General features: G+C 35.6%; 1 protein-coding gene across 3 annotated transcripts in view; it reads left to right on the top strand.

Annotated features, from left to right (window-relative positions):
• Positions 1-23,873, top strand: part of PTPN2 (protein tyrosine phosphatase non-receptor type 2) — a 101,037-nt gene that overhangs the window by 69,746 nt on the left and 7,418 nt on the right. For 2 of the 3 annotated variants that reach the window (XM_020985577.2, XM_078153534.1), the window contains 4 exons: positions 2,277-2,486; positions 9,199-9,360; positions 16,721-16,914; positions 22,025-23,673. In XM_020985577.2, the coding sequence (XP_020841236.1) occupies positions 2,277-2,486; positions 9,199-9,360; positions 16,721-16,914; positions 22,025-22,232 (774 nt within the window). In that variant the 3' untranslated portion in view covers positions 22,233-23,673. Of the gene's footprint in view, positions 1-2,276; positions 2,487-9,198; positions 9,361-16,720; positions 16,915-22,024; positions 23,674-23,873 lie in introns of those variants that run through there. The other variant, XM_020985578.2, reaches the window with a different exon arrangement.

Here is a 23,873-nt window from a genome sequence, read left to right as displayed (position 1 = left end):
TTTAAATTTTCTCCACCTTCATTTCAGCCCACCTCCTCAAGAAGGTGTGCAATCTGATATAGGCTCTATTTATACATTCATATTAAGCATATTTTCACATCAGTCATGATGAAAAGAAGAATTAGAACTAATGGGAGGAACCACGAGAAAGAAGAAAGAAAACAACAAAAGAAGAGGAGAGCAAATAGTATGCTTCTGTCTGCATTCAGACTCCATAGTTCTTTCTTTGGATGTGAATAGTGTTTTCCATCGTGAGTGTTTTGGATTTGTCTTAGATCTTGCATTGTTGAGAAGAGCTAAGTCTATCAAAGTCAGTCATTGAATAATGTGGTTGTTACTGTGTACAGTGTTCTCTTGGTTCTGCTCATTTCACTCAGTATCAGTTCATAATAAGTCAAAGCAATTTTCTTGAAGTTCAGGTCTAGCCATGTTTCTACCTTCCCCATAAACTCTGAGGCTCAGCATTCATTGTCTTTAGGATCAAATATAAACTCCTCTAGCATTTAAAGTCATTTACAAAGTGACTCATCTGTGTTTCTAGTAATAATAAATTACTCTTCTTCCTGCACTCTGTTGTCTTCTTGCTGTTCCTTATACATGATAGGCCATCTCCTGCCTTCAAGCCTTTGCATTTGAATGTCCTGCATTCCTGGAATGCACTTTCACCTTGCCTCCACCTCCTAGAATTCTTGGTTACCTTCAAAATTCTGTTTGAGCTACAACTTCTACAAAATCCCTTTTTGATGTCTTCCAGGCATTAGCACCCTTTCCCCCCAAATTTAGTTTGTATCTATCATATGGGGGGGTGTGTGTATGTATAATATGCTTACTCGTATATATACACATTTTATTTTATGTACTTACTTTTATACATGTCATCTTCTGATAGAATGCAAGCTCCTTATAAAGGCAATGACAACTTCATTTTTGTCCTTATAGCCACAGTGCTGTCACATAATAGGTGCTTAAATAAATGCTTATTCATAAATTGAGACTTTCTGACCAAGTAAGTTCTAAAATAGAGAAAGCTAGGTTCAAAAAAGTTCCTGACTATTGTGTTGGAAATCAAGCACAAAATTCAGAAGAGGGATCCTCTGTAGTCAGTGAAAGCCTCCATATATTTGCAGTTGACTTTGCTGAGTCTCCTAAGTGATATTCATAGCACTCAAGAGTTTAGACTTGCCTATTTATATACTAAAAACCTAGTGGGTGAAAAACCAGCCGAACAATCTATAGTGCTTGACACTTCCAATGGACTTTGAGGCCAGGGCTTCACAAGTGATGATTGGCTTGGCTGACGTATTTGAAGGAAGGGGAAAAGTCAAATAACCCTGAGGCTCATGGGCCTTTGAACAGAAAGATAAATTCAGATATATCAGTTTTGCCATGTAATTGAAGTTGAAGTAAAAGCTGTAGGAATTTGAAACCTTTAGCTAAAGTGACTTTCTTTTAGAATTATTTTCTTTGAGAGTTTACATGTATCTGTAAAGGAAGGTTCAGGAGGGGGAGTGGAAAAATGTGGATATCTAGTTAACAGGTATCTTTATTGGGTTAAACTTAGCATGAAGGAATTAAAAGATTTTTTTTTGAGTCAGTGAGGGTAAATTGAGAGATCTTTTTGAAAACAGAAATAACCGTTTCATTAAAACCCTGAAAGTTATCTTCTCTAAAAGTTTTAAAGCTTAGTCTGTTCATGAATAGGATAAAAGTTAGTTTTCAGTGAATCATTTACAAGACAGTTCTACACTCCCAAGTTTATTTCTGGATTTGTAATCTTGTGACTTATTTCTTTCAAGTTTCCTATGATCAGAGAAGCTGGTTGAAAGTTTCAAGGGATTGTTTTTTTAATTATTTTGACAAAGGGAGCTAGTGATCCTGATACCATCTTATCACTTATTAAGGAGAACCTTATCTGTTACTTTTTTAAGTAGTGATCACTATTTCCAAGGATATTTCTCAGAAGGTTTTTCCCATCCACAATTTAGAAAAACAATTAGTTGATTACATGCTGAATGGGAAAATTGGAGTTCAAAGAATTTAGTTATAAAAATTAAAGCCAGTGTGTTAAGCATGGAAATCAGGATTTTAGAGCTGTAGGGATCTTGAATTATCTATTTTAGCTTCCCTTTACTTATGAGGAGCCCAGACCCAGAGAATAATTGATTTGTCCTAGGTCACAGCATCTATGGCATACTTGATCTTTGTTAAATAGCAAAGTGTTTTAATAGATGAATCAGACAAAACTAACTTTTTCCCCTTTAATTTTCATGTTGTAGAGTGGTGAGACCAGGATAATATCTCACTTTCATTATACTACGTGGCCAGATTTTGGAGTCCCTGAATCACCAGCTTCATTCCTCAACTTTTTATTTAAAGTTCGAGAATCTGGTTCCCTGAATGCTGAACATGGACCTGCAGTAATTCACTGTAGTGCAGGCATTGGCCGATCTGGCACATTTTCTTTAGTTGATACCTGTCTTCTCCTGGTAAGTTCTTTTTTTAATATACTGTTTTGTTTCATTTGATTTGGGTGTTTTTATTTCTATGTTTAGGTCCAGGTTTAGATTTTATTTATGAAGAACAAGTATTCATAGCTGTTGAATATAGGGGAGAAAAGATCTGTTGTAATAATTTTTCATTCTGTCCTCCATTCATTCCTTCCCCTCTCTATTTTAAAGAATAATTTTATTGATTTTTATTTTTGCATCATCTTCATTTCCCCTTCTCTTTTAAGCATACTGTAGTATTCTGTCCTTGGAAAAATGTGTCCCTTGATCCTTATGTTCCTTCAGATAATGTTCTGCTGATCTTTTCTTCCTTTCAGCAGTAAATTCACCATTTATGTAAGTGTAGGCAATAACTCTTTTTTCTCACTTCCTTCTTAACTCCTATAGTATAGTTTCTGTCTTCTACAAACAACTTTAAGTTCACCAGTAAACATCAACTGGGGATGGCAGAGCCAAGATGGCAGAGAAAAGGCAGTGACTCGCCTGAGTTCTCCCCCAAATCCCTCCAAATACCTTTAAAAAAATGACTAAATAAATTCTAGAGCAGCAGAATCTGCAAAAAGATGGAGTGAACCAAATTTCTAGCCTAAGACAACTTGGAAGTTTGGCAGGAAAGTTCTGTCATACCTGGGGGGCGGTGAGTGCAGGCCACACCAGCACAGCCCCAGCCGCAGTAAACCAGGAGCGGGCCCTGGGAGTAACTGAATTTAGCTGTGGCAGCTCCCGGAGTTCTCAGCCCACAGACAGTAAGGGCTTGAACAACTGGTCAGAAGGAGATTGCAAAGGTCTTTTTGTTGGCAGGTCACAGTCCCAGGTCACAGTCCCAGGGTGAAGAGGAACACTAGCATAGCAGAGCTTGCAGCCACAGTGGAAGGGGGACCTTCCTCACAGTTCCAGGACAGAAAAGAGTGCTTGTCACCCACAGGCCAGGACAGTATTAAACACCTCTCTTAGATCATACCACCTTAGAAGAACTGAAAATTTACAGATCCCTAGAAGTATCTCTGAAAATAGCTATACAAAACCCCTCAAGCTTGGGACAGTGCACTCTCCAACCTGGAAGCAGAGCCCTACTTTATCAAAGTGTTAAAAGTCAAGTAACAGGCTGGCAGTATGAGCAAACAACAGAAAAAAATTGACTATAGAAAGTTACTGTGGAGACAAGGAAGATCAAAACACACACTCGGAAGAAAACAACAAAGTCAAAGCTCCTACCTCCAAAGCCTCCTGGAAAAATATGAATTGGTCTCAGGCCATGGAAGAACTCAAAAAGGATTTTGAAAACCAAGTAAGAGAGGTAGAGAAAAAATTGGGAAGAGAAATGAGAGTAATGCAAGAAAATCATGAAAAATGAGTCAAGAGCTTGGTAAAGGAGACACAAAAAAAAATACTGAAGAAAATAGCATCTTAAAAAACAGTTTAGGCCAAATGGTAAAAGAGGTCCAACAAGCCAGTGAGGAGAATGCTTTAAAAAGCAGAATTGGCCAAATGGAAAAGGAAGTCCAAAAGCTCACTGAAGAAAATAATTTTTTAAAAATTAAAATGGAGCAAATGGAAGCTAATGACTTTATGAGAAATCAGGAAACAATAAAACAAAACTAAAAGAATGAGAAAATAGAAGACACTGTTAAATATCTCACTGGAAAAAAAGCAGCTGACCTGGAAAATAGACCCAGGAGAGATAATTTTCAAATTATTGGACTACCTGAAAGCCACGATCAGAAAAAGAGCCTAGGTATCATCTTTCAAGAAATTGTCAAGGAAAACTGCCCTATTATTCAAGAAAACAGAAGGTAAAATAGAAATTGAAAGAATCCACCAATCACCTCCTGAAAAAGATCCCAAAATGAAAACTCCCGGGAATATCATAGCCAAATTCCAAAGTTCCCAGATAAAGGAGAAAATATTGCAAGCAGCCAGAAAGAAACAATTCAAGTATTGTGGAACCACAATCAAGATAACACAGTATTTAGCAGCTTCTACATTAAAGGATTGAGACCTTGGAAATGATATTCCAGAGGGCAGAGGAGCTGGAATTACAACCAAAAATCACCTGCCCAGCAAAACTGAGTATAATCCTTCAGAGGAAAAATGGATATTCAGTTAGATAAAGGACTGTCAAGCATTTGTGACGAAAATAACAGAGCTGAATAGAAATTTTGATTTTTTTCAGATACAAGACTCAAGAGAAGCATAGAAAGGTAAATGGCAAAGGGAAATCATAAGGGACTTAATAAGGCTAAGCTGTTTATATTCCTACATGGGAAGATGATATTTGTAACTCATAAGACCTTTCTTATTGTTAGCATAATTAGAAGGAGTATATGTAGATAGAGGGTTCGGGGTTAAGTTGAATGTGAAGGGATGATATCTAAAAAATAAAATTAAAGGATGAGAGAGGAATGTACTGGGAGAAAGAGAAAGGAAGAGGTAGAATGGGGTAAATTATTTCACATAAAGGCGGTAAGAAAAAGCTTTTACAGTATAGAGGAAGAGGGGGAGTAAGAACCTTACCCTCATCAGAATTGGTTCAAAGAGGGAATAATATGCACATTGAATTGGGTATAGAAGTCTGTCTTACCCTACAGGAAGGTAGGAGGGGATGGAGATAAGAGAAGGGGGCGAGGGTGGGGTGTGAAAGAAGGGAGGACAGATTGGAGGAGGGGGTAGTCAGAAGCACAACACTTTAAAGGAGAGACAGGATGAAAGGAGAGAGAGTAGAATAAAGGGGGCGCGGAATAGGATGGAAGAAAATACAGTTAGCAGTAGTAACTGAAAAAAATTTTGAAGCAAGTTTCTCTGATAAAGGCCTCATTTCTCAAACATAGAGAATTGAGTCAAATTTGTAAAAATAAGAGCCATTCCCCAAATTGATAAATGATCAAAGGATATGGTTGTTTTTCAGATGAAGTAATCAAAGCTATCTATGGCCAGATGAAAATATACTCTAACTCACTGTTGATTGCATTTGCAAATTAAAACAGTTCTGAGGTGCTACTTCATACTTATTAGATTGGCTAATAGGACAGAAGAGGTAAATGACAAATGTTGGAGGGGATGTAGGGGAAATGAGACATTAATACACTGTTGATGGAGTTGTGAACTGATTCAACCGTTCTGTAGAACAATTAGGAACTTTGCCCAAAGGGCTATAATACCATGCATTCCCTTTGACCTAGCAGTACAACTACTTCGTCTGTGTCCCAAAAGAGATAAAAAACAAAAAGGGAAAAGATCTATGTGCACAAAAATTTAGCGACTCTTTTCTAGGAGCAAAGAATTAGAAATTGAAGGGATGCCCATCAATTGGGGAATGGCTGAAGAAGTCATGGTATGTGATTATGATGGAATGCTATTGTATGTAAGAAATGATGAGCAGAAAAACCTGTAAACACTTGCATGGAATGATGCAAAGTGAAAAGTACTGTGTACAAAGTAACAGAAATATGATAAGATGATCAGCTGTGAATGAGTGACTTAGCTATTCTCAGCAATGCAACAATTCAAGACAAATTTGAAGGACTTGGGATGAAAGATGCTATCCATCCCCAGAGAAAGAACTGATGGTATCTGAATACAGATTGAAGCGTATTTTTTTTACTTTGGTTTTTTTTTTCTTAAGTTTTTGGGGGTTTTTTGTCTGTTTTCTTTCGCAACATGACTATTATGGAAACGTTTTGCCTGGCTACACATGTATAACCTATGTTGAACTGCTTTCCTTATTAATAACAGGGTGGGGTGGGAAAGAAGAGAGAGAATTTGGAACTCAAAGTTTTCAAAACAAATGTTAAAAATTGTTTTTACATATAACTGGGAAAAAATAAAATACTAAATAAAAAAGAGTTGAAAAGCAAAAAAAGAGAGAGAGACATCAATTGTATAAATTTTATTCTTTCTTTTGTTGACCTTCTTAACTTGTCTAGTGCCCTGTCCCTATCCTTGCCTTGACTAAGCAGAATCTTATACCATAGCCATAGCTTCTTTACCTTCCCACTGGTCAAAATTTACCATATCTCATTCACTAAAGATCTTCTTCCTCTTTTCATCATAACAGTTGCTTCCCACATTATTTTAGGATGTTATGTTATCATCTTAAGTAACTTTCTTTAATTGAGTAATTCCATTGATTTCATTAGTTTGATACTGATAGTCTGTTTTTGCTACACAATTAATTTCCTTTTAAACTCAGCCCCCACTGACTGAACCATCCCTTTCTTTTTTTAAGTTTTATTTATGTGTTTTGTTTTTATATTACAAACGTTTACAGATTATCTCAGTTCCCTGAGAGCTGTTTGTAAGAAAAGTAACAGTTAAGGACCTCATCAGAAAATGCATGTAACGGTACATATCTGTAGCACCTCCTACTTCTATTTTAAAATGTTTTAACAGAAATCTTCCCATCCCCCATGTCAGCCTTCACTCCATGGAGGAAAAAAGGAAAAGAAAAACTAGTTCTTGTAATAAATAAGCATAGTCAGACAAGACAAATTATCTCAATACCTGCACAGAATAATATATGTCTCATTCCACACTAAATCTGTCACCTGTTACGAGTAGCATGTTTCTTCAGTGGCCCTCCGGAGTAATGAATGTATTGATTATAGTTCTTTCAACTTTCAGAGTTGTTCATCTTTACATATTGTTGTTAGTCTATAAATTGATCTCCAGGCTTTGCTCAGTTCACTCTTCATTAGTTCATAAAAGTCCTCAGAATTGTTCATTTTTATGTTTTTCATGACTTCACGTATATAATGGGTATCATACTGCTTGCCTTCTCAATTAAAGAAAGAAAGGCAAAAGGGAAGGAAAGAATTTGAAATTCTACAATTTTAAAACGAATGTCAAAAAAAATTAAAAGAATTGTTCATTTTTATAAGATAGATGTTACAGTATAAATTATTCTCGTTCTACTCACTTCACGATGTATCAGTTCGTATGAGTCTTTCTCTTTCTCTTTGAAAATTCTGTTTTCTCATAGCTGCACAGTAGTATTCCAACCCAATCATATAGTGTGGTTTATTCAGCCATTTCTCAGTTGATAGGTATCCAATTTCTAGGGTTTTTTTATTTTTTTGACACTATGAAAAAAGAGCTGCTATAAATATTTTTTCCTTTTCCTCTCTTTGATCTCATTTTTTATGTACTCCTAGCAGTAGTGTAACCGGGTCAAAGGGCAAGCACTGTTTAGTAACTTTTTGTGTATAATTCTAAATTGCTTTCCAGAATGATTATACTCATTCACAGGCCCACCAACAGTGAATTTATATGCCTGTTTTCATTAGCTTCAACATCTTATCATTTTCCTTTTTTGTCATCTTCACCACTCTGATGGGTGGCATTGTCAAAAATGTTCTAATTTGCATTTGTCTAGTGGTGACTTGTAGCATTTTTTCATATGTCTGTCTATATATAATCCTGGGTTTCTTTTCGTTGAGAGAGGTACCTGTTCATATCCTTAGAGTCTTAGACCAATTGATGAATGGCTCTTATTTTTATAAATTTGAATCAGCTCCCCTTGGAAGTTAGATCTTTTCCAGAGAAGATTGTTACAGATATTTTCCCCAGTTAACTGTACATGTTTTAATCTTAGCTTTATTAGAGTTGTTTGTATAAAACCTTTTGAATTTTATGTAATCAAAATTATCTATTTTATCTTCATGATCCTCTCCCTTGTTTGGCCCCAGACTTTTATCTTAAACATGGATCTGATAGGTAATTTTTTCCATATTAATCTGTTCATGGCTTACATACCCATTTGGAATTTTTTTTGTGTAAGGTGTCAGCTGTTGGTATAAATATGATTTCTTCCATATTCCAATTTTTGTAGTAGTTTTTGTCCAGTAGTAATGAGTCCAGTAGCAGGGGTCTTTTGTATTAAGCAAGTGCAAGGGTACTAGATATATTTGCTTCTGTATTTTGTGTATCTCATCTGTTCCAATTGTTTATCTATTTTTTAACCAGTACCAAGTTATTTTGGAAATTACTCTTTGTGAAATAGTTTAAGATCTGATACTACTAAGCTCCCTTTGTTCACAGTTCTTTTTATTATTTCACTTGAGGTTTCTTAACATTTTCTTCCTTAAAATGTATTTCAATATTATTTTATCTTGTTCTATTTAGTAGCAGTTTCATTTATAGCCCTAAATCTATAAATCAGTCCCTGTCATGTAAGTACTTTTGTATCTCCGTGGTAATTCTCACATATTGTATACATTTTAATAGTTATTCTGAGTAGAATCTCCCTTTTGATTATTTTTCCTCATTATTTCTTAGCACTGTATTAAAATGCTGATCATTTTTGTGGATTTATTTTGTCTCCTCCTTGACTGAAGCTATTTTAGTCAACTTGCTAATATCTTTGCTCGTGCACGCTGTGTGTGTGTGTGTGTGTGTGTGTGTGTGTGTGTGTGTGTGTGTGTGGGGAGGGGTGCATACTGTGCATAGAATTAGTAGAACTATCACAACAGCATGAAAATTTACTTAAACAGTAATAACCATCAGTGGCTGTTGTAAAAGAAAACCTGCTTTAATTCTTCATCTTGAGAAATCCTTTCCAACTACCTAGAGGAGCTTGAAATCTAAAAAAATTTGATAAGAGATAATCCAAATTATGTGACCCTGTTCATATTACTAAACTCCTGATCTCTATCGATAGTAACAACCTCAGTGATATTGTTAACTTTCTTTGCAGATGGAAAAAAGAGATGATCCTTTTTCTGTTGATATTAAGCAAGTATTACTGAATATGAGAAAATATCGAATGGGACTTATTCAGACTCCAGATCAACTAAGATTTTCATATATGGCTGTAATAGAAGGAGCAAAATTTATAATGGGAGATTCAAATATACAGGTAAACACTATAGGCAAAAGTAAAATAGCATTTGTGTAAATAGAAATGTGAGATAAAGTTATGCCTTATAGCATTGATATGATATAGTAATGCAAGAAGTATAATTGCAATTCTTCCCCCCACCCCCAAAACAATATATCTACATGTTTGATATGACAACCTTATTTATTAAAACCAAAAACCTCAAGTCTTAATGATGCCATCGTATCCTAATGGGGAACTTAGCTTCCTCTGTAGTATTGGTATCCTTGACTTCTCTTGTTTTTGTTTTTGTTTTCTTTTTGTTTGTTCTTTTTCCTTTTTTGTTTTGTTTGGTTTTGGTTTTTTGGTGAGGCAGTTGGGGTTAAGTGACTTGCCACGAGTCACACAGCTAGTGAATATCATGTGTCTGAGGCCGTATTTGAACTCAAGTCCTCCTGAGTCCAGGGCCAGTGCTCTATCCACTGTTCTACCTAGCTGCCCCCATTATTTTGTTATAAAATGATTTTAATACTACTAGTCACAGATACTTAATAAAACTAATTGAACGCTGATTTAGGTTCGGGATTTTTTTTTTAAGGGAAGGCAGTATTTCATTTGATCATTACTCATGTTGGTAATAACAGTGGTTTCACCCGTGTAACAGTTTTACAACTCAGTTGGATAACTGATTGTTGAAAGATATTTTTATTCTGTATATTAGGATACATAATACACTAATGCAAAATAATAAGCAAACAGAATCACTTAATGAATACTTATGTTTTTTGCCTTGAATCCTGATCTTGGGCATATTAGATGTTAGACTCTAATCTAGTAAATTTCCTGCACTGTGAAGCCATAAACTGGCTCAGTGTTTTTCATGAGTACCAGGCCATATGTGGAATGCTTATGTAAACCCTCTTTAGGGTTTACCGCCAGACTATCTGTTACATTAAATGTTATGCTATCTAGTAACTCAAATTATGTGTGTCATAGGAATCATAGAAGTAAGAGCTGCAAGGCACCTAAAGCAACTAGTCCAGCTTCATCATATTACACACAAATGAGGAAATAAGACTGAAAAGTTAAGTGATTTGTCTAAGATCACTCAACTATTTAGTGACTGATTTAGGGCTAAAACCCAGGTCTCAAGGGCCTGTAATATTTCACCATGTTTCCTTTTAGTTAGGATAAGTAGAATTAAACAAATATTTCCCTGGTTAGTGAGGATCTGAAAAGATACATCAAATTCACTATGTTATCTGATCCAATAAGTTAAATACTTTGCAGAGAAGCATAGTAGTTTTCTCTGCATTGATAATATCTACAACCCTCAGCTATAATAGAGTAACTTTCGTCATCCTCGTTAAGATGTATTCCTCAGGACCCAATTCTGGCACATGCCCCTCCTCTCCTTACTTGTTGCCTTTTCTGCTCTCCCTTATTTCCTTTCCCTTCATTTGTAGTTTAGAAATACATGTACAATTGTATGAGTGGCTTGCTCATAAAATTAGATTTTCTGGAAACTTTTTTTAATTCCAATTTTTAGATGCCAGGGGCATCCTTGGTCTTTCTGAATTTTTTCTTGAAGTCTTTATATCATGACATGAAATAATAGTTCCATTAGTAATTCCCATTCTGAGGTAATTGTTTTCCCTTTTCTCACAAGCATCAGCTTGGAGAAGTGGACATTTCTATCATTGTGTGTGGTTTTATTTGGTTCTATCTGTGGGGTAAATTGAGATAAATGTTGGGTCTGAAGGATTTGAGAAGTCTCAGAAAATGTATCCTTTTTTTTTTTTAAAAACACATACTGATTGGTAGTCTTAACTTCTCAGATGTGTATGGGGGAAGACGGTTAAAATAGGAACATTTCCCTTAGGGAAGCCTCTCTGATGTTGGCCTTGGCTTACCTGAATAAATCTAAGTAATTCTCAGTTGTGATCTGAACTGGTAGTCCATATCACTAATTCCATATAGTCTTTGATTTTCAATATTCTCAGGTAAATTATGTAGATCAGCAGTTCTCACACCTTTTTGGTCTCAGGACTTGATGACTCCCCCATAGAGCTTTTGTTTATGTGGGTCATATCTACTGATATTTTCCATATCAGAAATTAAAAAAACTAGGTGTTATGAAAATAGTTTTGATTTCACGGACTCCTTTGAGAGGGTCTCAGGAACCCTCTCCTTCAGTCAGATCCATCAATAAACATTTATTAAGCCTCTGTTTTGTGCCAGGTACCGTGCTAAGCACTAGGGATACTTAAGAAAGGCAAAAGATAAGTCCCTGCCATCAAAGAACTCACTGTCTTCTGGGGAAGACAAATCATAAAAAGAAACTTGTAGGGGCAGCTAGATGGCAAATGGATGGAGCACCGGCCCTGAGGTCAGGAGGACCTGAGTTCAAATCCGACCTCAGACCAAGCACTTGACACTTACTAGTTGTGTGACCCTGGACAAGTCTTAAAAAAAAAGAAAGAAAGAAACTTGAAGGTTAGGAGGAAGGTGCTTGGTGTGAGAACTAGATGAAGTTTCACAGCCAGGTGGGAGCTACTGAGGTAAATACCCTGGGCACCTTCCTTAAATGGAAGATGTGGGAAGAGTTCTGTGATGTCCACCCTCTGCAGTCAGAGGGAGGGGCCCCAGTGACAGAGTCACCAGACCAGACTTCATAAACAAGCAGTGTCAAAATCAAGCAAGTTTCTTTTTGGGATAGTTGTATTCTATAGCTGCTTTTCCTTTAAATAAATAGGTCTTGGATTCCAGATTTTTACAAATTCTTTACTAAGATTAAATGTTCTAGTTCATCGTTTTCTTACTCAGTATTCCTTTTCTTCATGACATATTTAGAATTTGTTCTATATTCTGGGAATTGGTCCAATAAGATTTTATTTCTGGCATAAATTGTCTCTTACTGGCATTTTTTGCTTTTGTCCAAGTAGAAAGCAAAGCTTCAATGAAGGGTAAAATAATACCTTATATTTACCCATGTAAATGCTGGGAACTATTTAGCATTCTTATTTGATACCTTACTTAGCCAAATGTAAATAATCATTTGTTTTCTTGTTCTTATCTCCCTGTTTTCACTTCTTTCTCACCAGTGTGGCTGAGTGATGGGAAAACATTTGTAGTGGTCAGTCAGTGAGCATTTATTAAGCTCTTACTAAATGTCAGATACTGCAAAGCACCAGTAACACAAAGGCAAAACCAGTTTTTAATAAATTTCAGTTTTATAAGAGATGATTAAGAATAGTTAATTGTATAATGGCTTAAATAGCAGATATTATGGTGTTAGAATTTCCCATAAGTGGGACTCAATGAAATACATAGCACTTCTTTCATCTAATGACATAAATCTTCATTGTGCAATATTCACTGTGTTAGTAAAAACTTGATGCAGAGGAAACACTGTATTCCTGTAAAAAAAAAATCAGTGGTGTTTATGTTACTTAGATATCATTGTATGTTAATGTTCTGTGATCCACTTAAAAATTTTAAAATATGACTCTTACTCTTATACTATCAAAAAAGACCAACTCTTTTGACTTACAGAATTATTTTCCTTTCTAAGCAAAAAAACCCCAAATGGGGTCACAAAGAGTCTGAAACAAACTGAACAACAACAGAAACCCCAAGCTTCAGTCTTATAATGATATCTCATTTTTATGTACTGTTTTAAGGTTTACAAAGAGCTTTAGGTACAGGCTTGGGAAACTGAGATTCAGAATAGTTTAAATAGTTTAATGACTTGCACTAGTTTCTGAGACAGAATATGAGCCTTTAACTTCCTGGCCCAAGTTCAGTTGTCTGTCCACTGTGCCAGGCTGCCTGTCACAAGCAAGCACTTTAACATATGTTATTCCATTTAAGTTTCACAGCAACGCTGTAGAGCACATTGTCCAGGTATTATGAGCCCCATTTAACAGGAAACAGAAATTTATCAGCTAAACTAACAAACTAGAATGATAGATAACCGTCCTCTTTTTTGCAGCTAGCAGAACTTCTGACTATGCCGAAAGGATGGCTTACACCTCAGAATCTTACCCAGGTCTAGTTCTCTGTTTCTCAAGTTTGTTTGGTGACATATCTTTGGCTGGTACACATTATTCTGTTTTTACTCCTTTGTATTGATAACCATAGGATTGTTGAACAAAGTTATCTTTCTTGTCATGGCTATATAGGAATCTTGTATGAACTTTGTGTATGAGAGACTCTAACTTCTAAGTCACATGCTTTTTATACTAACAAAAAAGTTACATCAGTGGATTTGTGGTAGAGCTCAGAGCCTTCTCCTCCTGTGTGATTCATTTTCTTCCATAGATCCACCACAAAGGATCCAGCATGCTTAGAGACCTAGATCTTTCTGAATTTTGGTGGTTTATCAATGGATCACTTGGACCTTCAATTTGTCATTTCACCTTTTTGTTTTGTTTTGTTTTGTGAGGGCAATTAGGGTTAAGTGACTTGCCGGGAGTCACACAACTAGTGAACTCGGGTCTTCCTCAATCCAAGTCCAGTGCTCTTATCCATTGTACCACCTAGCTGCCTCCATCATTCCTCATTCTTACCACATGATTTAATACACGACTTCTTCTAATAATCACACATTTAATTCATGATTCCTCTTTAAAAATTTTATGAATGAGTCTATAATCTAAACAGAAGTGTTGCCTTTGACCGCCATATTGTCCCACTTAATAATTCTGTTTGTTGACTAAACCAGTTTTATAGCTCTTCTAATTTACTTATTACTGACTTATATTAAACTTATATATAAAATTATTGTAATCAACGTCATTATCCTTTTCTCCATCCATTTTCCATTTATTAGGATTAATCACTTCTTTAAGGAGGTCAAGTATGATTTTGTCATTGTACACCAACTTTTTTTCACATTTTTCCTGCAGCTTTGTATTAATTTTGCTCTTTTTTTAACTAAATTGTCAGTCTTGACTGTACACAGGTAGCTGATTAGGTGATGGGTCCAATATCAGTAATATGTCATTTCCTCTCTATTAAAATATTCATGGTGTATATATAAGTAGAAGCTGTGTAGCCTACAAGTCTTTGTTCTTTCTCTTGTCTTACTCCAAAAGCCAATTGCCAATATATTCTTTACTATCTTTGTATAGTCCTACCTTTTTTCACTGAAGTCAGTGACCGTCAGTATATTTGTTCATTTGATTTTGAGGTCTTAACAGGTTCTTTGTAGAATTTCTCTTTCTTTTCAACTATGTACTACAGATGTTAACATATAGGTGAAGTAATTTTCATAGTAGTATCTGGAGATATTTAACATTTGCAATACTAGATAACCAAATATTCCATGAAATACTTTTTCTTTTTTCCTTTGAATGCACCATAAAACCAACTCCACCAGTTCTTTTAATTGCCCCTCTTTGAGGTAGCTGCAACTTCCTTCTTCTGTTTTCATTTTATAAAGAAACTGTCGAGATTGATATACTTCAGATCCTCCAGTAATATATTTATTGGTCACTGAATAAGGCCTTCTGGTGATAAACCTTTCCTTAATTAGTTAGCCTTCTTGGAAAGCAAATTTAAATCTGTTGCTAAGGCTATATTCACAGCCTTTCCAGTATAGTAGAACTTGTCAGAACTTGCATTTGTTTTTTCTTTGTTTTCGTTTTTGGGTTTGTTTTGTTTTTGGCTAGGCAATGGGGTTAAGTGACTTGCCCAAGGTCACACAGCTAGTAAGTGTTATGTGTCTGAGGCTGGATTTGAACTCAGGTCCTCCTGAATCCAGGGCTGGTGCTCTATCCACTGCGCTACCTAGCTGCCCTGCAGAACTCACATTCTTATAGCCTGGACTTCAAGAATTTTCTACTTCCACACCATAAGATAGGACAAAAAACTTTTTTGAGGGGGGGGAGCAATGGGGTGAAGTGACTTGCCCAGGGTCACACAGCTAAGTAGGTGTCAAGTATCTGAAGCCAGATTTGAACTCAGGCCTTCCTGAATCCAGGGCCAGTGCTCTATCCTCTGCACCATCTAGCTGCCCCAGAAAACTTCATTTTTAGTGAATGATTTGTGGTATTTTAGACATATACTGAGCTGAAATTTCATTAAGGAAAAAATGGATTGTTAAGCAAATAAATGAAATTTCAAGAGAACAATTTCAAACTACAAAAACTTCTTTTTAAATCTTGATCTGTAATTTTGTGGTTATGGGAAACATTTGGCATGGGAACCTGATGAATGTCTTGCTGATCGTATATCTCAGAGTTTCTTGGGCCACCGAGATACGTAGTTGCTTGCTCTGAATCGTAGAGCTAATTTCTGTCAGAGGTAGGACTCTATTTCAGGTGTTCTTGATTCAGAGGCCATATACCATAGTTTTTTCAGCCATTTCCCATTTAGTAAGCTAGCACTTAGTTTCCAGTTCTTTGTCACCACAAAAAGAATTGCTTTGAACATGTTTATACATATGGGACTTTTTCTTTCTTTGAACTCTCAGGGATATTGCAAGGTCAAAGGGTAGATACCCTTTAGTGACTTTGGGGTCCTATTTCCACTTGTTTTCCAGTTTAGTTGACCAGTTCACAAGCTACCAATTGTCTAGGTCCCATTTTGAAGAATTACAAGTGGTCTTCTGGCTACAGAATATACCTGCATACTGGTATCTTTAAGCCATTCTAGAAACACTGGTTTTCTATTTCTCTCATATTCTTTTCCTCTTGCTCATCACCATGATAGTGGTGATAATGAAGAGTTGCAGTGATGGATGCTGCTCCCTGTTGTCTGCTGTTGCGGTCCAGGAATATTGATGGAGTTTTTCCCATTCCAATGATAGGCCAGTTCTCAAATCTTTAAGTTCTAGTGCACTGTAAGGCAGACCAGGCAGAAGCACACCTAGGTTAAAAAGCTGGCAGATGACCTATCAACAGGCTATTCTCTATAGTATGATCAGGAATTAGATCATGTCAAATATTCCATTTTCATTACCACTAGAAAGTGGGAGATTGCTTTAGTACTTCATTAACAAAATTCTCTTGGACAAAGACATGAACTGTACACATAGATATAGATAGATAGATAGATATATATATATATATATATACACACACACACACACACACACACACACTCATTCTAAATACTTCTCTAAGTGCTATCATGAGGTTCTAGTGTAATTTTTTTTTAGATAAATGGCTTTAAAAAAGAGAAAGTGTTGCTAACCCTTGGTTATTATATTTGGTGAGGTATTTTATTAATGAAGTGACTAATAGTATACTGTATGAAACATTGAACTGAGGGATTTTTTTTTTTTTTGGTTCCATGTCCCACTTTTTTTCCCTTTTAGAAAGGGTGAAAAGAACTTTGTAATGGAGATAAAGTATTTCATTAACTACCATGTTGTACTTTTCTCCCAATTTAGAAGCGGTGGAAAGAACTTTCCAATGAAGACGAGGCACCTAACTATGAGCATTCACCACCTCATCCAACTACAATAGTCACTGGAAAGTACAATGGGAATAGGGTGGGATTAGAAGAAGATGAAAAAAATGACAAAATAAACCTTACAGAACTCTCCACCAAGATGCAAGATACAGTAGAAGAGAGCACTGAAAGGTAAGTTTCATGGAGTTAACACATTTTGTTTTGCATGTTTAGACAGATATATGGGAACAGTGACTTTTGAATAATCTTGCTTTGTAGGATCATAGGAGTCAAAGCTTAAAGGTTATCACCAATTATTCTGCTCACTTCCAAGTCGATTTATTGAGCATCTTCTATATGCCTAGTATTATTAGAGGATGTAAAAGAAGTATAAGACAGTTTTTTTTCATCTATACCATGTAGATAATTTATTTGCACTACTGACTTTAGAGGGGTTTTGTGAGCAAAATCCTTTGTAAACCTTAAAGTTTTATAAATATGTAAATACAAATGTGAAGGAGTGTTATTCACTCCTAGTCCTTTTTAGCATCTTAATTCTTCAGTCAGTTCCTTCTGTAATTTGTTCATTCCCACAAGCTTTTATTTGTGCTTGTAATTTTTCTTACCATTGTTAATTCTTGCTTCAATTATTCAAATATATCATTTGTCCATTTAAAAATATCTTGCATTACTTATCTTTTTTTCCCCCCTATTTACACCATTTCTGGTTTGTGTGCTGTTTTCTTTTTCTTTTTTTTTCTTTTTGGTGAGGCAGTCAGAGTTAAGTGATTTGCCCAGGGTCACACAGCTAGTGAGTGTCAAGTGTCTGAGGCAAGATTTGAACCCAGTCCTCCTGACTGTAAGGCTGGAGCTCTATCCACTGCACCACCTAGCTGCCCCTGTTTCATTTTTATTATTGTTGTTATTATGTTCTCATCTTTTTCAGTAGGGTTCAGCTAGAAGTAGTCCTGGTCCAGGTCATCATGGTTGTATTGGTGCTGTGCTTTGTTTCTTTCTGTTCTGGCTAGTTTGTCATCCTGCTTTTTTGTGGATTTTTTTTAAACTGTTCAATCTATTTGTTACCATCTTTAATCTCCTTGAGAGCCATGAATGTCATGTTTTTGGGGAGGGGGAGGTTGTTTTGTTTTGTTTTTTTAATGCACAGTGCTTTGTCCTTAGTAGGCCTTTACTTTTGAAGTGAATTGAGTTCAGTGGAACTACAGTATTATGGTTTTTCTCCTACTTCTTGGGCTTTTTCTTCCATCCCAGATTTCCAACTGCCTACTAAACATCTCCATTTGAATATCCCTTTAGCATCTTTAGTTTGCCATATCCATACTGTACTAATCTTTGTCCTTCTTCCCCCTATAAACTTAACTATTTCTCTGTTTTTTCCTGCCATTCTTGAATTCACCCAGCCTTAAAACCAACATCCATGACTCTATTTTTCTTCCTCCTGTATCATATCCAGTTAAGCACAAGTCCAGTTATTTCTCTACAATGTTTCTTGCCTATGTCCTGTCCTTTTCATATGCTCTGCTACCATCCTAGACCTTGCCACCTAATTCCTGAATCAGTACTCAGCTTGTTTCATGTACTCATTCTTCTCAAATCCATCCTATTTAAACGCTAATTTTTTCTTTATAATAATCTCCTTTCTGGATGGAATGAGATATGGTTTGAAAGACCTTAAAGGAATATAAATGTTAGCTATTATTATCATTATGTCAAAATACCTTGATTAATTACCCATTACCTGCAGGGTAAAAAGCAGTTAATGAGAAGAGGCAGCATGGTATAGTGAAAAGGGGACTGAATTTAGGAGCAGAAGACTTATGTTCAAATGTCAGGTCTGGTGTTTATTAAATATGTAACCATGGACGACTCACTTCACTTCTGAGCTTGTTTTCTCATTTGTAAAGTGGAGTATTAATATTTTTGTTACCTATCGCACAGGATTGAATTATGCCCCCACCCCTGATTATACCCAAGTGCTTTTCATATATTAGATGCTTATTAAGTCTCGAATTGGAATCTCCATGGCTACTTGAAGGAGGCAAGGTAACCATTGCCCCACTACCTTTCGGCAAAATTCTGAAATTTGCATGAGACTGAATAATGATCAGAAAACCCATTGAGAAGCTATTAAATGACATCTTCCACTCCAGGACTACCAAAAGTCAGAAGACCAGACAATAGGAAAGGGAAGTAGACCTCAGGCAAAACCAATGAGACATGGGTAGCCTGTAAGACTGTGTCCAGAAGCAGCAAGAATGGAGAGATCCTTGAAAAAACCCTTGAGTAGGAATCTTCATCACCTAGGGGTAGCTACAGTGGACACTAACAAATAGAGCGCTGTATTGCTCAGACCCTGAGCGTTCTGAGGTCCCTAACACTCTGTCCTGAGATATCAGGGAGGGCCCCTAAGGCCCTCCCAAACTGTAGGAGGTGGCAGTCAGCACAAAAACTTAGGGGACCCAGAGTAAGACAAACTGAACCACCTCACACAAAAATGCAGCAGGGGATGGATTTTGGTCATTGGTCCAAAGCCCCAATTCAGGAACTAAATGCGCACTGGAAACAAGAAATCCAAGAAAAGACCACTAGTGTAAAAAATTATTGCAAATCATAACTCCATAACAGCTGTAGGCAGAGTTACGAAGGAGAAAGAGAGTTTTCCACTATGTAAATAACTAGAAATAATGAAGCATGAGATAAGAAGTGTGGGAAGAGTTTTTAAGGAAAGAATTTGAAGGGGAATAAGTATCTTGGAAGAAAAAGTGGTGACTCTTACCCGAGAAATGGTGTCCTTGAAAACTGGAATGGACCCAAGAGCAATCAATGCCTCCATGAATCAGCAAGAAATATCAGAACAAAATGTAGTTTGACAAAATATTTTTAACTGTCTAATCACAAACAGTTGACCTAGGAGTATTAAAGAATCATTAGACTCCCTGGAAATCAGGATTTTTTTTTTTAAAGCTTGGACATTGTATTTCAAAAAATCTAAATAAAAACTGCTCAGATCTGTTAGAACTAAAGGGCAAAGTAAAGACAGAAAAGAATCCACCAATCACCTCCTGAAAGGAACCCCAAAAGGAGAAATCCCAGAAATGTTAGAGTCAAAATCCAGATCTCCCACATCAAACTGAAAAAAATAGTTGTTTAATAATAGTAATAATAGTTTGATGATTCAGTATTAATAATAATTATGTTAATAATTAACAGTATTTACTATTAATAAATTAATAGTTCTATATGCATTTGCATACAGAATGAAGGCATTCAACTTCTAAGGAACTATAGTTGGGTACACATAAGACCTGGTAGGTTCCGTTACAAATGACAAGCTTTTTGGAATACACTATTCTAAAAGGCAAAAGACAACTAACAATAACTTACCCTGCTGAGTTGAATATAATTGTATAGGGGAGAATGGATTTGTAATGAAATAGAAGACTTTGAAGCATTCTTTAAGAAGAACCAAAATTGAACAGGAATTTTGAAATACAAACACAAGATTCCAGAGAAACTTAGAAAGGTGAATGTATTTGAGCACTTGAAAGGAGTTACAGGATGATGTGTGGTCAAACATTTGAATGGAGAAGAAACATTCCTTTCAGAACTGTAATGTCTTCAAAGCATTTTGAAGGGTTAGTTAAATAAGAAAAACAGGTCTTAGAAGTGGATTGGTTGTGTTCTAAGGTATTTAAGAGGAGAAGGAGAAAGGAGAGTAAAGGGGGGATACACTAATTTAGAAATAAGGACAAAGGGGGTGAATAAAACGTGCTACTTATAATTTGAGGGTTTGAGGAGAGTATATAGACATGAAGGAAGGAGTGAGGGGAGAAGCCCTTTTTATCTGAAACAGAAAAAGAAGTTTGGACACTGCCACCTTGGTGTGGAAATATATCACACTTAACAAGGAATCAGACAGGAGTGGGTGGGGAATTAAGAGGAAGGATGAGAAATACCAAGGAGAAAATAAGTATAAGCAGCTTTATAGCTATATCATTCAGAACTGAGCGCAATTTGAATGCACAAAAATCCCTATAATCCAGTGAGATTTCTCTATGTATTTAATAATAATAAAAGTAATAACTGTTCCCATGTATAGTTGTGAGTTCATAAAATGCCTGCCTCACAACACCTCTGTGATGCAAGCAATATTATTACCATTTTACAGTTGAGGAAACAGTCTCAGAGAGGTAAGTGACTTTTTCATGGTCATACGGCAAGCATGTGTAAAGGGTAGGATTCAAAGCCACATCTGCCGAGTTTATATACAGTATCTTATCACGTGAGTTAGACATGTGCATGCTTCTTTACAAGGTCTTTTATGGAAGGTCTGCAGAAATTCTGCCATGTCACCTTTATGCTGAGATGTTATGTTTATTATATACATGTTATACTTTGTATTTCTCTTTAGAGAAAAGCTGAGATCTTTTTAGTTTACAAACTAAGTTATGCAATCAAATTATTCTTCCATTTTAAGATTTATAAACTATTTGCCTTACAACAGTTCTTTGGTATAAATTAAGTCTTAATATCTCTATGAGAAAACAGGCTTAGAGAAATTAAGTTTATTTGAAATTAATTGAATTTGTATGTTATCAGAGCCAGTGTTTGAATCCAGGCTTCTTTACTACCAAGTTCAGTGGTCTTTTCATTAACCCTTCTTTCTTTGTAAATTAAATGATTCTATTAGGCTAACACCTGTGATTGGTATCTCAGTCTGGGAATAATCCTTATCTACCCAGATTCCTTAAGCTATATTACTCAGATTTGTAATGATTTTGAGGAAAGGAGAAACTATTCTTGCAGCTTCTTTCACAGAATGTCTTAGAATTGAAGAGTTTTCATTAAAGCAAAGTTAAGACAGAGTAGAGAAATGTCAATTAGATGTAAACTTCAGAAAGCCAAAGCTTCTAGAAGATGATGAAAATCCTGAAAAAGATAAACTTGATGGTAAAAGAGTGCTTTAGGTTCTTTCTTTGTACTTAAACTCCTGCTCCTCTGGCTAGATTTAAAAAAAACAACAATTTAAAATATATATGCACATTCTACAAGTCCCCTTCTTAGCAGATGAAAGCTTTGCCTTCAGTTTTGAGATCACAGTGAGGGTATAAAACTATTCTAGAAATTGATTGCATTTTTCATGTTTTTGTTTTGTTCAAGTGCTTTATATCTCTTATGGAATTAGTGTATTGGGGGAAGTACTTTTCTTTGCTCTGTTTCTTTCATCTTGAGTAGGCAGTAAAATTCAACTAATTTGTTTGCTTACATATTTGTTTGTTTGTAGTGCTGTTCGGAAACGATACCGAGAGGACAGAAAAGCTAATACAGCTCAAAAGGTGCAGCAGATGAAACAGAGGCTAAGTGAGACTGAACGAAAAAGAAAAAGGTGGTTATATTGGAAACCTATTCTCACTATGATGGGGTTTGGTGCACTCGTTTTGATTGGCGCTTTTGCTTGCTGGACATTGTATTGTCAGAAGCATTCCTTATAAGTAAAGCCTTAATTTGCACAGCAAGCTTCTGCACTAGGAGTTGATGGAGTTGCTGTTGCAGTTAATCACTAGGGCTTTGTCTCTTAGCAGCAAGCTCCCTACTCGTACCTGAAAACGGTGTAGTAGAATAGTCACCAACCAGATAAGTGATGGAAGTCAGTCACAAGTCAACATCTCAGGACTTTGACCTGTAGGTACTTCTGAAAACCAAACTGTAAACTGCTATATAAAATAAAGATGTTAATGTTTGTTTTCAAGAAAAGTTTATAATTTTTTCTTCTTGCAAATGTGTTGATACAGTTAAAAAGTTACATTTCACCAAATTAAGCTGAAAAAACCCTTAGCCAGAGGGATGTATCTGTGTAGGTTGTCTAGGTTTTAATTCACACACCTGATACAAGCAATAAACATTGTGGTTTTATCTACATTAAAACAAATGATCCTTAAAATGTGCATAATGTGTAATGTATTCTCAACATGGGCATCAACATTTTATATTCTTAGGATAAATATATTTTATAACTGCCTATTTAATCCTTTTTGTAGTTAACTGTACTTTTGAAAAAAGCCCAGCTTAAAAAGATCTGTTACCCCAAAAAAATTTTATTTTGGAACTGAATGTTCTGATTTGTGCATTGAATTAGATGTACCATATAAATTTTCATTATTACTAGAGATTTGGTATTAGTGACTGAAAGTCTGACAAAGCAATTTTTACTGTATATTTTGCATTCCATTGTGTTTTGCTATTTCCCGCACTGAAGTTAATAAACCAAAAACAATTCCCCCGGAAAACATTTAAAGAAAAATGCCACTTACAGGGACACTGTCAGGTAACTCTTAATTCAAAATGTAAGGCTTTATAAAATTTATTTTTCTATAGTTCATTATAAAGATTTTTCATAAGATTTTCACTGATAATACACTAAAACTGTAATTGAGGGTAATGCATGAGATTGAAGAAGTAAAATATTAGCCACAACTTAATCCCAGTCCATAGTTTCATTTTCCTAAACTGAATGAAATGTGAACATTAGGCTTAATCTTGTAGGTTCCTAATTGAATTTTAAAGTTCTCTAAAATATTTGGTGAAAAGATTAATTTTGCAGCCTGACCGTGTCCCTTTAAACTCCTGATGCGATTGTTGTGGGGGGAGGAACCCCTTTGGCTTTTAAAAGCACATTGTTTTAATAGAAGCTATGTTAAGAGTTTAGAATGCTCTTCAGAGTGCTAGCTTTATTAAAGTTCCAACATTCCACTCAACTTTTAGCCTGTCTGTATTTTGTTGACTTTCGATTTACATTGCAAATATTTGGAATTTTCCAAGAAATATAGATAGTATAGATAAACGTATTAAAATGTTTTGGTTGAAATTGTTGGAAGTACTTAATATAGATTGTAGGTGATACAGTTACTTATTAAATAAGTATTTTTTAACTTGTGCCTGTGTCCTAATTCAGTATTGTTTTCTTTAAACTTTTTAGTCAAAAGGAGATAGCCAGGAGGCATTTCATACACATTTTTACATTACATCTGTTGTGGTGCCAAGACCATACATTTTGGGGCATTATCCAAAACTAAGTTTATTCCCGGCAGTATCTTTGCTTTCCAACTTGGTTTGTTTTTCTCCTTTTAATTCAA

This window comes from Phascolarctos cinereus, unplaced genomic scaffold, assembly GCF_003287225.1.
Source record: "Phascolarctos cinereus isolate Bilbo 61053 unplaced genomic scaffold, phaCin_HiC Scaffold_4;HRSCAF=312, whole genome shotgun sequence".
Classification (NCBI taxonomy): Eukaryota; Metazoa; Chordata; class Mammalia; order Diprotodontia; family Phascolarctidae; genus Phascolarctos; species Phascolarctos cinereus.
This window is presented reverse-complemented; position numbering and strand designations above follow the sequence as displayed.